The sequence below is a fragment of the Hippopotamus amphibius genome, chromosome 6, assembly GCF_030028045.1.
Source record: "Hippopotamus amphibius kiboko isolate mHipAmp2 chromosome 6, mHipAmp2.hap2, whole genome shotgun sequence".
NCBI lineage: Eukaryota > Metazoa > Chordata > Mammalia > Artiodactyla > Hippopotamidae > Hippopotamus > Hippopotamus amphibius.
In genome coordinates this window covers 149,045,788-149,060,647 of record NC_080191.1, presented here as the reverse complement: position 1 = coordinate 149,060,647, position 14,860 = coordinate 149,045,788, and the positions used below count along the sequence as shown (strand labels likewise).

The 14,860-nt window shown below is 40.4% G+C and overlaps 1 protein-coding gene across 1 annotated transcript in view; it reads left to right on the top strand.

Annotated features, from left to right (window-relative positions):
• The first annotated feature begins 1,221 nt into the window (after positions 1-1,221).
• NCEH1 (neutral cholesterol ester hydrolase 1) overlaps positions 1,222-14,860 on the top strand; it is a 64,695-nt gene continuing 51,056 nt past the window's right edge. The window contains exon 1 of the mRNA XM_057740252.1: positions 1,222-1,471. Within this exon, the coding sequence (XP_057596235.1) occupies positions 1,334-1,471 (138 nt within the window). The 5' untranslated portion in view covers positions 1,222-1,333. The remainder of the gene's footprint in view (positions 1,472-14,860) is intronic.

Sequence of the window (14,860 nt, the reverse complement as noted above, 5' to 3'; positions counted from 1 at the left end):
AACTACAACAACAAAAAAAAGATATAAAATGATGACCTCATACTTTAATGCTTGAAGCATCTTTGAAGTCTACCCTTCATATGTTTCTTCCAAACTTTTAATAGGAAGCCAACTTTCTCCCAATAATCTCATTTTCAGTCCCAAATTTATGATTATTTCATTACTTTGGATTAGGTTAAATTTAATTTACTCTATTAAGTTGCAAAATTATATGTACCAGGTGTTTTAAAGCCTTGAACAATAAGTTTGGAGTTTTTCTCTAATTACCTCCTTAAAACAGTTCTTCCAATTTTTTCCTTCTTCATCTCTGGTTGTAATTCTGCTGGTGAAGTTCTCTCTCTCTCTCTCTCTCTCTTTCTCTCTCTGTCCCGCCTTCATACTATATCCACTCTGCTCCCCCCATCTTTAATAGGAAATCTGGATTCAAAGGCTTCTTCTGCCACCATTGACCCACTGAAAATGTTTTTCACATGGTGTTTCCCCATTTATTTATATTAGTATAGACTCCTAGATATTTATTTTATTCAATAGTTTATAATCCATTATTATTATTTATTTTGATGCTAAAATTATCCCAGCTTTAGCCATTGGGGAGACCCTTCAAGCTGCCACCTGTGTCCTTTTGACCAGTTCCCATCATTTTTTAGCACTTCCTTATCTTCCAGAACAACAGGTTCATCCTATACTTTACCTGCCCCAGCACTATAATTAGCCTTTTCTCCAAGGTGCTATGGCAAAGAGTCAGGTTCCTTTTATTGGAGAATGAGATCTGGAAACCAAGATTTGGGTGCTAGATGTACTACTAGCTTATCATTGCTCGAGCTATAAGAATTTATCTTCTCTCACCACATAGCAGCTAGAAATTACATTCCATTGCAAATCTTGCTGTAGAAGACAGAGGATTTTTATTATTATCATTATATTATCTTTCCCACATCGGACTCCATTTTGAGTCAGACTGACCCACGTGCTTTGGACAGACAGAAACTCATCACACCGAAACTATTACAGGCATGTTTCCGTTTGGGAACCTGCAGGAGGGAGCCTTTGGTCACAGGCATGCAATACACACCTGTGTCCTCCGGAGTCCGCTGTTCTGCGCCCAGCACAGCCCCAGAGCTTTCTCAAACCTGGAGTGTCTGCAGCACTTTGCAAGGACACAGTGGAGGGGGCACGTCAGCGCTCCGACTTCCTCCCGACGCCGCTTCTGATTGGCTCCTGGGCATATAAGAAACCGGTGAATGAGCGTCTGGCCCTTGCAGAAACTTGCTTGAGGTCTTTGCATTGCCCTTTCCTCCTCATCAGCCCTGCAGGCCAGCCGCGCCGGGGGAGGATGAGGTCGTCCTGTGTCCTGCTTACCGCCCTGGTGGCGCTGGCCGCCTATTACATCTACATTCCCCTGCCAAGCTCTGTGTCGGATCCCTGGAAGCTGATGCTGCTGGACGCCACTTTCCGGAGCGCACAGCAAGTGGTGAGACGCAGCCCAGGGCTGATTTTCTCTCCCTTCTCTTAAGCAATATTTAAAGAGGAAAACAGAATTTCCGGACCTTGTCCCACGAGAATGCATATTTTTCTAACGCAGTGAGGCGATCTCTTTTTAAGGTGGTTGAGGCTGACATTTTCAGGGTGTCGCATTTGTCATTTTGTAGCAGCGGGTTAGGTCTGTGTGTCTCTTCGTCTGTGTTGATAACAGAGAAGGTGAAGTTCTTGAATAGAATTTGACGACTATTTAATCCTTCGTTTCTCCTAAACGTCCCCTTCTTTCTTGGTTTGCAACGTCAGAAACCAATCTTCCAGCATGTTATAAACCACCCCTCCCCCATTTTGTTCGCCTATAGAGGGCGGCAGAGAGTGAGTTAAATGTTTTAGGAAGGCTCTGGGAAAAACCGGGTTCTGCTTCCTAGGAATGCAGCCACCTTAAAAGTAGACTCGGGCACGGGTGATCTCCCAATGTCCCCGACGAAGGAGCCCTTCATTCCAGGGGGCAGCAGGCTGGGCTCCTCCAGGTACTCAGGGGACAGCACAGATCTCACATTTCATGCGTGGCACTCATCAGGAAGGAGGCCAGGAGACTTGGCTGGCTGGAGGAGAGGCTGTGGAGGCAGTGGCAGCTGGTGTTTGCATGATGCTTTTCTTTTTTGCCTGCCCTGCAGCATTTGGTTTATGTCCTTAACTGTGGAGGAGATATCCTTTGCCCGAGCCAGGATACCCTGGCTTACCCTGGCAGGGTGACCGTTCTCTCTACTGTATCATGGGTGTGTATTTCTACCCCATAGACAGGAAAATGTAACTTTCTGGTTTATTCTATTTAAGAGGCATTATTTTTAGTGCCAGACAATCTAAAATCTAAACTACAATCTGTAGTCAAGGCTGAGCCCTATGATTGAACAGTATTTCTGAGCATCCTGCTCTATCTAAACTCCTAACCCTCCTCCAAAACCAGGTCTGCTACCTTCCCCCAACCTTGGGCTTTGATCTCAGGTTATTTTTGTAATCTCCTTTCAAGAATGACAGCTAGAGAGAAAAAACTATGATTTTCCCAGAGGCTTGATGTTCCTTTTCCCTGTCCATTCTAATTGTGTGTAGGATTACATAGTCTCTGAGGCTTTGTCCTATCAAAAATCCCTTAGCTAGGATATTGTAGCACGTTGCTAGGAAGACTTTGCTTTTCTTGAATCCAGCCACGTTCCCCACCCCCAAGTCCCCTGTTGTCTCTTAGGAAGGGTCCATGAGGCTGTAGAGCCTCTTCCTTCCCTCCTCCTTACTACAGTGTTGACATGGTGAAACAATGACCATCTCCAATTTTTGTGCAGGAAGCCCTACGATCACTCTCTTCCTCCAGAAATTATGTAGCTGGGAAGTAACACCCTTTAAAGATTCTCGAATACTATGGTTTTTACCTGGGTGGCTTAAATGGCCCTCTACACTAAAAAGAATAATAACTAATAATAAGTAAAACAGGAAAAAAAAAAAGTCAAACAACTATGTTGGCCACAGAGATTATTCTTCCTTTTTTGATCACCAGAGAAATCTTCCCTATCATAAGTAATTTGGGAAAAGCCAGGTTTGGAAAAAAGCCTTTCTTCCCCAACAAAGCAGCCAACCCATTAAGGCCTTTGGACCTTACCGTCCTCTGCAGAGTGTGCCCTCAGCTGGTGTTTGAGAATGATAATGTTTGTGATGCCAGGTCACAGAGATAGATAAGGTAACAAAGTAGTCCTCACTTGACACTGGCTGGGAGGTGGGTTAGCACAGAAGGGTCTCTCATCACTTGTCTTTTAAATTGTAAAATATCAGAGAGATCATTCGGACCACAAGGAAGCATATTCTACCCAGGACAGTAATTTACCAATGTCACTTCAAATTGTCCTGGGGAAAAGGCAACATGGCTTGACACTTGGTGGTAAATAGAGTATGACTGTTAAAGTCATGCTTCCCTGAATCCCACCTCAGCCAGGCCACTTGCTGGCTGTGAGGCCAGCCCATTCACTAACCTTCTCTGATCCTCAGCTTTCCTTGTAAAATAGGGCTAAGAGCTACTTTGTAAGAGTGCTGCAATGTATTTAAATGGCTGGAACTGGTTGTAGTTATTCTTCTAAGAGTTGTCCCAAAGGACCACTATGGGTTGTGGGGAAAATCTGTGGTACTGCCCAACTTTGTTGAAAAAATAAAACAAATGTAAACTGGAAATAGTTTACCTCTTTGAAACCTGGAATGCTACCACCGAGTTGCATTTGTTACCCAGATCATTTTAGTTTGAGTTGATTGGCTCAATTTCAAAGGCTATCAGTACTTCAAAGGTAAGGCTTGGCCTACTTCCTAACACAGCAGGCACCTGCCTAGCATCAAGAACTATGACTGCTCAGGACTTCCCTGGTGGTCCAGTGGTTAAGACTCCGTGTGCTTCCACTGCAGGGGGTGTGGGTTTGATACCTGGTCGGGGAACTAAGATGGCATGTGGCCAAAAAAGTGAAGCTACTTGTATTCTGTTGTCATTGGCAAATAATTCACCCCTCGCTGCCCCTTCTTATCTCCTTTATCTTCTGCAGATGAGTCAGATTATTGAGATTATGTTCCTTGTACTTTTCTTCCTTGGCATCCTCCAGTGTTACCTGAGAAGAAGCTACTTAGGATCTTTCTCAAGTTATCTCAAACACAGATGCTACATTAGAGTCACCTAGGGAGCCTTCAAAAATCCTAATGCCCAAGTCACACCACATACCAAGTTTATTCAGAATCTCTGGGAGGTGAGGACCAGGCAGCAGTATTTTTAACAGTTCCCAAGGTGATTTCAATGTGCAGCAAAATTGAGAACCACTGCCCTGTAAGTTAAATAAAATGCACTACTGATATAATGTATTTCTCTTAAACTGCTGGAGTTATATTACACACACATTGCTGGAAATGAGCCCCTTTACATTAGCATGGATTAGTTTTTCAGATTAGTCAGTTGATACTTTGGCTCAAAGAGTCTAAGGGGATAAAATACTAGCTAGGCAACTTTCAGTGTTATAGCAAAGCCATCCTAAGACTTGAGCAGTGGAAAAGCACAAACAAAACTAGGTCTGGGAAGGGCAGTGGAGAGAGGTTTAGATGAAGACTGGGCAGCAGGAGACTAGTGGAACAAAAGGAGGGAGTTTGGGGGAGGTTCAGAAGACATTTCAAAATGCTGTGCAACCAAAGATTTTTTTAAAATGGTAATCCCAGTACAGGTAGAGATACTGAGAAGTATACACTGCTGGAGAAAATGTAAATTTTAATAACTTTTTTGAGGGTAGTTTGGTAGTATCCTTCAGAAACTGAACAAGCATTTATTCTTTGACCCAGCAATCCCTCTGGATGACTTTATTTTAAGTGATCATGCATATAGTCAAAGCTGTAGCTATAAAGATAGAAATAGTTCACAGGTACAAAAATCTTTTAGAACTAGTCCAAAAGCACTGCCATTTATGAGAAATATGAGGGAATAGTCAGCAACCTTTCTTTTTTTTTTTTTGGTGGGATCTTCCTGGAGCAGGGATCAAACCCTTGTCCCCTGCATTGGCAGGCGGATTCTTAACCACTGCGCCACCTAGGAAGCCCCCCTTTCTTTTTTTTTACAGTGTTATTTAAAAGAATTTAAGAACAATAAGAGGTTAAGTAAATATGATAAACCCATGTTTTGAAAACTATGCAGTAAAATAAAGTTGTAAAAACGTTTAATGGTTTACAAATGATTTGTACTGTGTGTTAAGTGGGAAAATGCTACAAAATGGTATATGGGCCGTTATCCCATTTAAAATATCTATATATCAAAACATAGTTTTATGTATCTATATATCGATGTATAGAAAAAGCAGAAGGATATAATTTAAAATATAGGGATTTTTTTTCTGGGCCATAAGATTATATCTTCAGTTTTCCTATCTGTATAGTCTAGCTTTTCTGCAATGAACATGGAATAAGAAATTAATTAAAAACTTTTTTGTAGTAGGCTTTCTACTTCTAAAGTGGAATTGATGTGCATGTGCATATCAATGTGATTAATATTTTAGTAATTGTTCTCTGAAGAAAATATATATATATATATATATATATATATTTTTTTTTTTGGCTGTGCCGCATGGCTTGTGGGATCATAGTTCCCTGACCTGCGATTGAACCCCGGCCATGGCAGTGAAAGTGCTGAGTCCTAACCACTGGACTGCCAGGGAATTCCCGAAAATAGATTGCTTTAAAAAAGGCATTCTGTATCCTTTGACAGCTGTCACGATAGCAGGCTTCATGCCCAGTCACTTAGATGTAACACAGATTGAAAGCTTACTGTGTGAGTCTGACCTACAAAAAATCTCAGCCTGGTACGATGGAGAAGCCGTGTTAATATACAGCTATTAAAAAGGCAAGAGCTGAGTTCAACTCGAGGATGGAAGATGCCTTAGAGGACTGGGACGGGGAGGGTGGAGGGGACTCGAGGGAGGGTGGAGGGGGAGTCGAGGGAGGGAGGGAATATGGGGATATGTGTATAAAAACAGATGATTGAACTTGGTGTACCCCCCCAAAAGTAATAAATAAATAAAATTTAAAAAAAAATAGTCATTGCCATGCCCAAGGCCAAAAAAAAAAAAAAAAAAAAAAGGCAAGAGCTGACAAGTATTACAGAAGAGGTGCAGTTACAGAAGCTCATAGGAGGGAGCAGTTATGTACAGTTCAGAGGGGTGATAAAGATGGTGACCTAAGGTAATAATGGTATCTCAAAGGAATTCAGAGCCAGAGTGTGACTTGTCTTACCTTGATCATTTCCTAACTTTCTAGTTCTTACCCTACGTATCTTTTTGATGACATAATATAAAAGAAAGATTATTGAAACTGGTGTTTCTGCTGAGTATTCCTCCTTATTTCTTATCAATAACAGTGTTTTTGTACTGGTTGAGCAAGGTTTTTACCACATAAAATATCCCCAAACTTGTTGAAATCTAATGTGACTTTACCTGAGTTCTCTGTGCGTGATGTGCCTTTGAGCTGTGTGGGTATGGTTTAAATGACAGCTCAGCTGGATGCCATGCAGAACTTCATCCAGCTTGGTAATCTCTTTCATAAGTCTTCATGAACTGGAATGTTTACTACTGTCAGGTAAATTTAACTTTAAAACATTAGTAAATAATAAGTTTTGCCTACCGCCTTCTAGATTTGCCTTGATACACATTTCTTCATGTAAATTAGAGATTTCACTAAGCACGATTTTTGGCTGATTTAATGGGATTTTCTTTAAACAGCAGAATGGCTTTAAGCATATCCTGAGGACACTGTTTAATCAGTATTAGCTCTGACAAATGAGCAGTATGAGTTGGTCTTGTAGACAGTAACTGCTGGTGAATCCAATCAAACATTAAGGTCAGATTAAATCAGCTACAAGTGTGTAAGACGATGCTTAATTTATAGTTCTTTTTATTTTTCCTAGAACTCTACAAATATGGCCCTGAGCACAGAAATGCCATTATTATTACTTTATTTTAATGAGACATCCTATTTCTAACATGTGGCTTGAGCTTGGTATGAAAACATTTCTGTGCAGTGTGAAACTGTAATAATTCTTAAACATTCTATTAATGCACAGTAACTTCTAAATTAGTGAGCATATATTTACTTTTACTGCCAAATGAAACTATGTGAGAACTATCACTTATTTTCTTCTTCATTTAAGTTTAAAAAGAATTAAGACATATAATTAAATTTCCAAGTGGCAAACCTAGCTATGTTCCCTATCTAAGATGTGTTATTATGAAATTTTAGCAATCTATTTTTCAGTTTCCAAAATGAAATTAAAATCCTACCTTAATATCCTATCCTTAATAAAATTAAAATTCAGAAGTCATCATTAATTCAATGAATATTAACTGAACCCTAATGCTAGGAGTTGGTGAAACAGAGTAAGATACATGCTTAATCTTGAGGAGTTTACAGTCCAGCGAAGGGAGATAAACCTACTGACAATTACAGTGTGCACTTGAATGATAGAAGAAGAGTTATGATAGAGGCATTTATGGGTTGCTACAGGAGCCTTAAAAGGGACATCTAATGTTGACCTGGGCATCAGAAACTGATATCTCCCTTTCATATTAATATCTACTCTGAATTATCAAGGTTGAGCATTTACGGTAAAAATAGCATCTATTAAGGATATAACGGAGCATTATATACACAGGATATACTCTGTGCCAGATACTGTGCTATGTGCTTTACATGCAATTCATTTAATCCATGCTATAGTTCTATGAGATGGATGTTCTTATTTTCCTTATCTCACAAAGGAGGAAACTGAACTGTAAAGAAAAGTAACTTGCTCATGATAACAAAGCTTATAATAGGTGGAGTCACAATGTAACTCCAGCCTGTCTTACTGTGAGTTCAAGAGCTCAACCATTGTGCTAGGTTGACTTTCCATGAGAGCTAGCTGAGTGAAAGAGGTGGGGAAGAGAAGAGGAAGAGAAAGGAGGGTGAAAAGGGCATTCCAGCCAAAGAAAATGTTCCATTGGGAGAGGATATTACAAGCTAAGGCTCTAAAAGTGGTTCAGAGTGGCTGGAGCATAAAACTCAGGAGTCAGAGAGATGAGGCAGGAAGGAAGCACAGGGCAGGTAATGAAGGACTCTGTGGGGCAGGAAAGGAGCCACTGAAAGATTTTTAGCAGGAAAATCACGTGGTCAGATCTGTTTGAGAACAGTCTTTCTCGGTGGCAGTATAGAGACTAGCGTTTAAGAAACCAAATCAGGGCAAAAGACCACTTGGGAAGCAACTATCCAGGTAAGAGGGGAGAGCATGAACTAATCAGATGGGACTAGTTTTCAGTGAGGCTGATCAGAGTTGCTGCTGGAGGGGTCGGGGGGGTGTTAATACAGAGTGAAGGAGAGAAAGGAATCAAAGATGCCTCCTGGGACAGACTCTGGAGTAACTGGGTGAATGGTGATGATGACCCTGATTAGGAAAAGGAGCATATCCGAGGGTGAAGGTAATAGAGCTTGGTACCTTGCTTTGAAGTGTCCGTGGGACTGGTTTAAGAATAGCTGTTCATAAATAGTTTGCATATACAAGACCAGAGTTTGAGGGAGAGAGGGAGACAGCTGGGCTCGAGATACGGATTTGACAGAAGTCAGTGAATGGGTGGTGGTGGAAGCAGTGGAAATGAATGTGTGTGGAGTGAGAGGAGGATTGGTGATCCTACCAAGGAAACCCCAGGGGCTCACCAGGAAGAGGAAGAGGAGGCTAGCGGTAAGAAAAATGAGACCCCAAAGAACACAATTTTTTGTTATACCTTACATTTATATAGCACTTCAGGTTTTACAAAGGGTTTCACTTATATCATCTTATTTTATTTTTACAATAAATAACTGGTTGGCATTAGTTATTTCCATTTGTCAAGTGAGGAAACAGGTTCAGAAAGGGTCAGTGACATCCCCAAGGTCACACGATTAGTTATAGTGGCAAAACAGGACTAGAATCAAAATTCCTAGACTCTTAGTTTCGTGTTCTCACTGCTGGGCCAGGGAGACCTGAAAACAAAGTCCTCCATGGTGGATTTGCCACTTTTTGTCGCTAGTGCTGTCTCTCTGACAGGCCGCTCGTAGCTGCGGCCATGAACGTGGGAATGCTCATGATAACTTTATCACGAGTACACTGTATCCTGACTAGTTTTTGAGCTACTGCCATTAAATTAATCTACACTGGTGTTTCCCGATCTTTTCTCATGTCAGAGACTTGATGACCTTTGTAAAATCTGCCAAGGCAAAGCGGAGGAAATACCAGGGGAATCTGTAAGGGCTTGAATGACAGAATTCACAAGATTCGTAAAGAGAATTATACAAATGGTTCTCAGAGAGAATGCCAACTCTGATGAATTTTGAATAGTTATAAAAAATGGTCTTAAGTTTTCACCTCTATAAAACACCTAACCATCAATATGTTGTAGCCCATCTGTAAGCCATTAGTGGCCTACCTGTTGGGAGCTCTCTTCCCTACAGTTTGTAACTATTTAAATACACGTTTATTATTATTGCTATTAAACACAGAGAGATAGTCCCCAAGTTACATATACCTAGGTAGCCACATAATTTATTGTCCAAACCATGATTTTTTTTAGAGTGATAAGGGCAGCTGTTAATAATCATGCCAGGACAACCGTTTTAAACCAGAACTATTCCCAGACAAACCTGGACATATGCTCAGCCTGCATTTATGTGACTTACATTGATCAGCATAATCAACTCAAAGTTAAAGAATGATCCCTGTGTTCCCTGTTCTGCTCAAATTTGCCTGTTAACCCTCCAGGAAACCAGCTCCCACCCATCACCCCCAGGAAGAGTTCCTGTTTCCAAGGATAGTGGCAGAATAAAAGTACTAAGTTCCTTAGCTGGCACTTAGGGCCTCCTCCAACCTGGTACCACCCTGCTGAATCTAGCCTCACAGTGTTCCCGTGATAATCCTGACATCTTTCCTCCTACTGTCACCTCTGCCTCACATGCCCTTCCATCCTCTTACTTTAGCCAACATCCCACACATCTTTCAACACCTACTCAAAGATCATTTCTTTTGAAAACTTCCTCTTTTTCCCCAGTCAAGCTTAATTTCTCTCTCCTTTATACTCTGCTAGCATTTTGTTTTTCTTTTATGGCCCTTTTATGTTTCTTTCCTAATGTTGATATTTCATTATGTACAAGCTCCCCACCAAAACATAAGCTTTCACACCTATCATAGACATAATTTCTCCCTTACTATTTTAAGGTTTTTGTTTTTTGGGTTCTTGCGGGGGGAGGCTTGAAGATCATTCGTGATAGAGGAAACAGGAGTTCATAGTTCTGCTTTCTTTCAGTCTTCTGTGTTACTCCATTTGCCCCAAAGGGCAGACCTAGTGCTTTCTTGTGCTTCTGACTCTGAACTTATCCCAAAATGGCTTTTTGTTGTCCTTTGCAACTTTTTCTTGCAAGCCTTGCTGTTTTCTAGGTTTCTAACTTCCTCATAATATTTTTGTAGATTTATGCTTGCTTTTGAATTTGTAATGAATCATGTGTTTCCAGCTAAATGTTAGTTATAATTGCAGGCCATCTCCTTAAAAGATCGCTACTGAATTCCCACATTCATTTGGTATCATTCTACGTTTCTCTTTTCCTCCAGAATGGATAATTGATGAATGCCCCATGAGAAACTAATCTGACTGACACTCTTCTGTGCTTCCTGTCCCATAATGTTGTCTCTGCCCTGGAACACAAATTACCTTTTCCTTGACCATTCTAAAGTCTACTTTTCTAAAATGCAAGACATTTATTTCACTCTTCCTGCTTTATGCATCAGTTCTAAAATAGGGTCACTCTGTCCCAAGGTTTCAGTCACTTCCATTTCATAGCATAGTTCTTCCCCGTTAGAGAGAAGCAAGTCCAGAGGAGCAATAATCCCTGCTTCCTTGACTTTCTTAGTAAGCCAAATCAATTTTGCTTTTAAAAGATTATCTGCTTTTAATAGAATAAGAGTACTGGCAGGTATCTGCATAATAATGGATCCATTTATTGAATAATAAACACGGCCACCTTGTGAAATAGTAGTTAATATCCTCACTTAACGAGATGGAAAATAGCTCAGCAAGGTTGAGTAACTGGTTCACAGACATGGGACTGCCTGGGAGGCTGACGGTGAACCAGGTCTGCTGGACTCCACAGCCCTTTCAGCTGGACTCCACAGCTTTCTGTTATGATTGTTCAGTCTCCCTTCCTCCCCTTCTCACTCCACCCACCCCATTCTGAAATCTTTTGAGTAATCCACATTGAAAGAGCATCACGTGGGCAAGGAGTGTGTTATGTACTGTTTACAAATTTTAGTCCTGGAGTGTTTTAGTATATGTTACACATTGAGAAGTGTTCCATGGTTAAATAAGACTAGGAAACTCTGAGTTAAACAGTTAATCAGGATTTCTTTTCTTACTGTGAAACAGTTAAGAATTCCTACCATACTAACGTATTTTGAATCTTAAAGAAAGAATATTTAGTGAGTCCCCTATTTAATTGATTATAGATCCTTATTTGAACCTCATGATACTGATGGTATATTTACTAAATTTGGGGGTCCATTTTCATAGTGTTTAAGAACATGGATTTTGGGATCAGGGAGACCTGTGCTCAAATCCAGGCTTGAAGTATACTAGCTGTGTGAACTTGAAGAGTGGATGTAACCTATGAGTTTGTTTCCTGAGCTAGTAAGTGGTCACAGCCCTCGACCCACACAGTTACTGTGAAGGTCGCATGTGATGATGTGCACAAAGCTTTGCTGTCTAGCATCATCATCACATGACAGTTAATATGTAAAACACTTGAAATAGTACCTGCCACATAAGACGTAATTTGGTCCAAATCTGATTTTTGGCAATTGCCTACAGTATACTCCGAGAGTAATATGCAGTAATTTTTTTTTAAATTTTTGCCATTATTCTTGTTGATCTGCTGCTGCTCTCAGGTTTCTGGATTTCTATACAGCTGTAGATCGTCTTCACCTGCACTGCTGTTGGTTATGGCTACTGGGCTTAAATCACAGCTTTTGCACTTACTAGTCATGAAACTATTTGGACAAGTTACTTAAACTCTGTAAGCGTTAGTTTCCTTATCTATAGAAATAGGATAATAGTGCCTCCCTCAAGGCTTGTTATATGGATTAAATGTGATTGTGTTTATAAAATTCTTACATACACACAGTGATTGGTATATAGCAAGAACTAAAAACCCCTTCCCAGCAGTTAAAATTTTGGAGTCCATGGGCTTAGTTTGCTGATGTTCTAACTGGATAGCTCATCATCATCATAGCTAACTCATACGGTCTAACCATTTCACATAAATATTAACTCAATCGTTACAGCAACCTTGTGAGGTAAGTACTATTATTCCTATGTTAAAAATGAAGAAATTGAGGCACAGAGGGGTTAAGTAACTTGCCCAGATCACACTCCCAGAGCCAGACTGCTAATTCAAGCAGTCTGGCTTTGAAGTTAGTGTTCTAAAAGCTGAAGAAACTGCATGTCTTTTAGACGGTCACTGTCTTATGTCAAAGATCTTCCTCAGACTCTGCCAAGGTATCGCTTTATTTTAGAATAACATGTGTCATCTGAAAAGAGTTCTTTAGACTTTAGGTACCTAAGGTACAGTTGGTGACATGACATTTTGTTATATAAATTAAAGTGCTTTACTTGAATTTTGCCCTGTCCTTGAGCCATCTGCCACAATGTGAAGGTAGTAAAGGAGCACTTGCAAACAGGGTTGATACTTTCCTAAACAAAGGGCTTTGGTTTTCTTCAAATGATTGCCATCTTTGGGCCCAGAGGTCTTGTCTATAACGCTGGAAAATATGACTTTGACCTCTAAAGTTACCAAAGGCAGGTGTCTTCAGCTGAACACCATAATAGAAGAAATTCACCTATGTCATCTGTTTAACTGAGCAATCATTAAGTGCCAGGCGCTGGGGTTACAGCAGTTCACAAAACAAACAGCACTTGGCCTTCTTGGAGCTACAACCCTGAGCCAGAAATATGTGGCAAGTAATTATATAAAGAAAAATACGGGAAATATGGAGAAATTTGTTGGCAGGTCAATGGTAATTGAAATCCCCTAAAAACATGGAATTCCCCTAAGGAAACAGTGTTGAATAAAAGAATAGTTTTAGAGTTGGGAAGAAGAGGTGGAGCCAGCAAAGAAGATGGAGCAGTCAGGGGACAAAGGAAAACTGGGGAAACAGTGTCAAAGCTCTGCATCCTGGTAGACCTCTCAGCAGATCAGCCACAAAATGTGCTCCCAGGCAACACTGGCTGTTACACTTCAGTGTTTCAACCTGTAGCCTCTTTGTTGGAATGATTTCAAGGATGTTTGCCAAAACTAATGTTTTGACTTTGGCAATGTTGTTATTGAGCTATCACTTATGACAGGAAATAGCCAGAATATCCTTTATAGCTTGTGATTAAAAAACCTGAGGTGGAGGTTACTGATGGATATTACTGAGGTACTAAATAGGTTTATATATAAATATGTATGATAAATATGTAACTACTTAGTACTTTAAGAAGTAAATATATATTTAAAAATAAAAATATATATTAAAAAAATAAAAAACAAGGGAAAAGAAAAAGTCAAGAAACTCTCCTTCCCCAAATAACTATCTTTAAATTCGTGTTGGTTGGTTCATCTATGTGGAAACATATTTTAAAATCTGAACTGTTACAGGCTAAGTAGCTTTTCCTGTCTGCTTCCCAATGAGGTTCACATCAGATGAAGATTAAACTTACTCCCTTGTAGATTGATGCCTATTAATCCTGTAGTTAGCAGAGTACCATCTAAATGCATGTGCTATACTTTCGTCAAGGACAGTGGGCCCGTGTTTTACTGGACACACAGTGCTGCCAGATTCAGGGCTTACTGGTCACAGAAGCCCCTACTGACCAAAATCAATAACTTCTCAGTCTTGTTGCCTCACATAGCCAATCACAAATGGCACCATCCTGCAACGTAAATGAAAATATATCTTGGATGAAAAGGAGAACATTGTTTTTGGTTATGTCTACAGAAGGAACCTGTTGGGAAATGATTTTCAGTTACTGTAAGAACAGTAACATCATTTCCTGACTCCATAAAAGTGTATTTTGGGGCAAATCATAGAATTTAAACTGCTTAAAAAGTTGGACTTTCATTTCGTGTTGTCAGTGGTTAAATGTCTTCTGCTATTATCTCCTCCACCCCCCCCTTCTTTGTTTTGTTTTGTTTTGTTTTGTTTTGTTTCCATTTCCAGATTTCAGAGAGTGGCAAGCAACCCTGGGTAGCATTTTTAAAGTTCCACACACACGTGATCCTTTTTTTTTTTTTCCTCTTTTTTTTTTTTAAGAGCATAGGCTCAGTAGTTGTGGCGCACAGGCTTAGTTGCTCCGTGGCATGTGGGATCTTCCTGGAGCAGGGATTGAACCCGTGTTCCCTGCATTGGCAGGCGGATTCTCAACCACTGTGCCACCTAGGAAGCCCACATGTGATCCTTAAAGTTGTTGCACTGAAGATTGGTTCTTGTGGTTTTTAGTGCATGTGGGAAAGCCAGGCTTCCTTAGGGTCTTTTTGTAACCATTGAAATTATGCTTAATGTATAGTGTTATGCTCTGTTACGCCTCCTCTTTCCTGGAGGAAGATGGTGCATTGTCCATTCTCTAAAGTGCCAATATACTTTCAGCAACTTATTGATCCCCCAAAGGTGTCAGATACTGCAGAGACCTTGAGGTGCTCACATTCTAGTTTGGAAAAACCAAGGAAACGCTTCCAACAAAACCTACTAAGTGCCGTGGTTTGTGGTACGCAGTGGGTGCTGTGGGAGCCCAGCAGA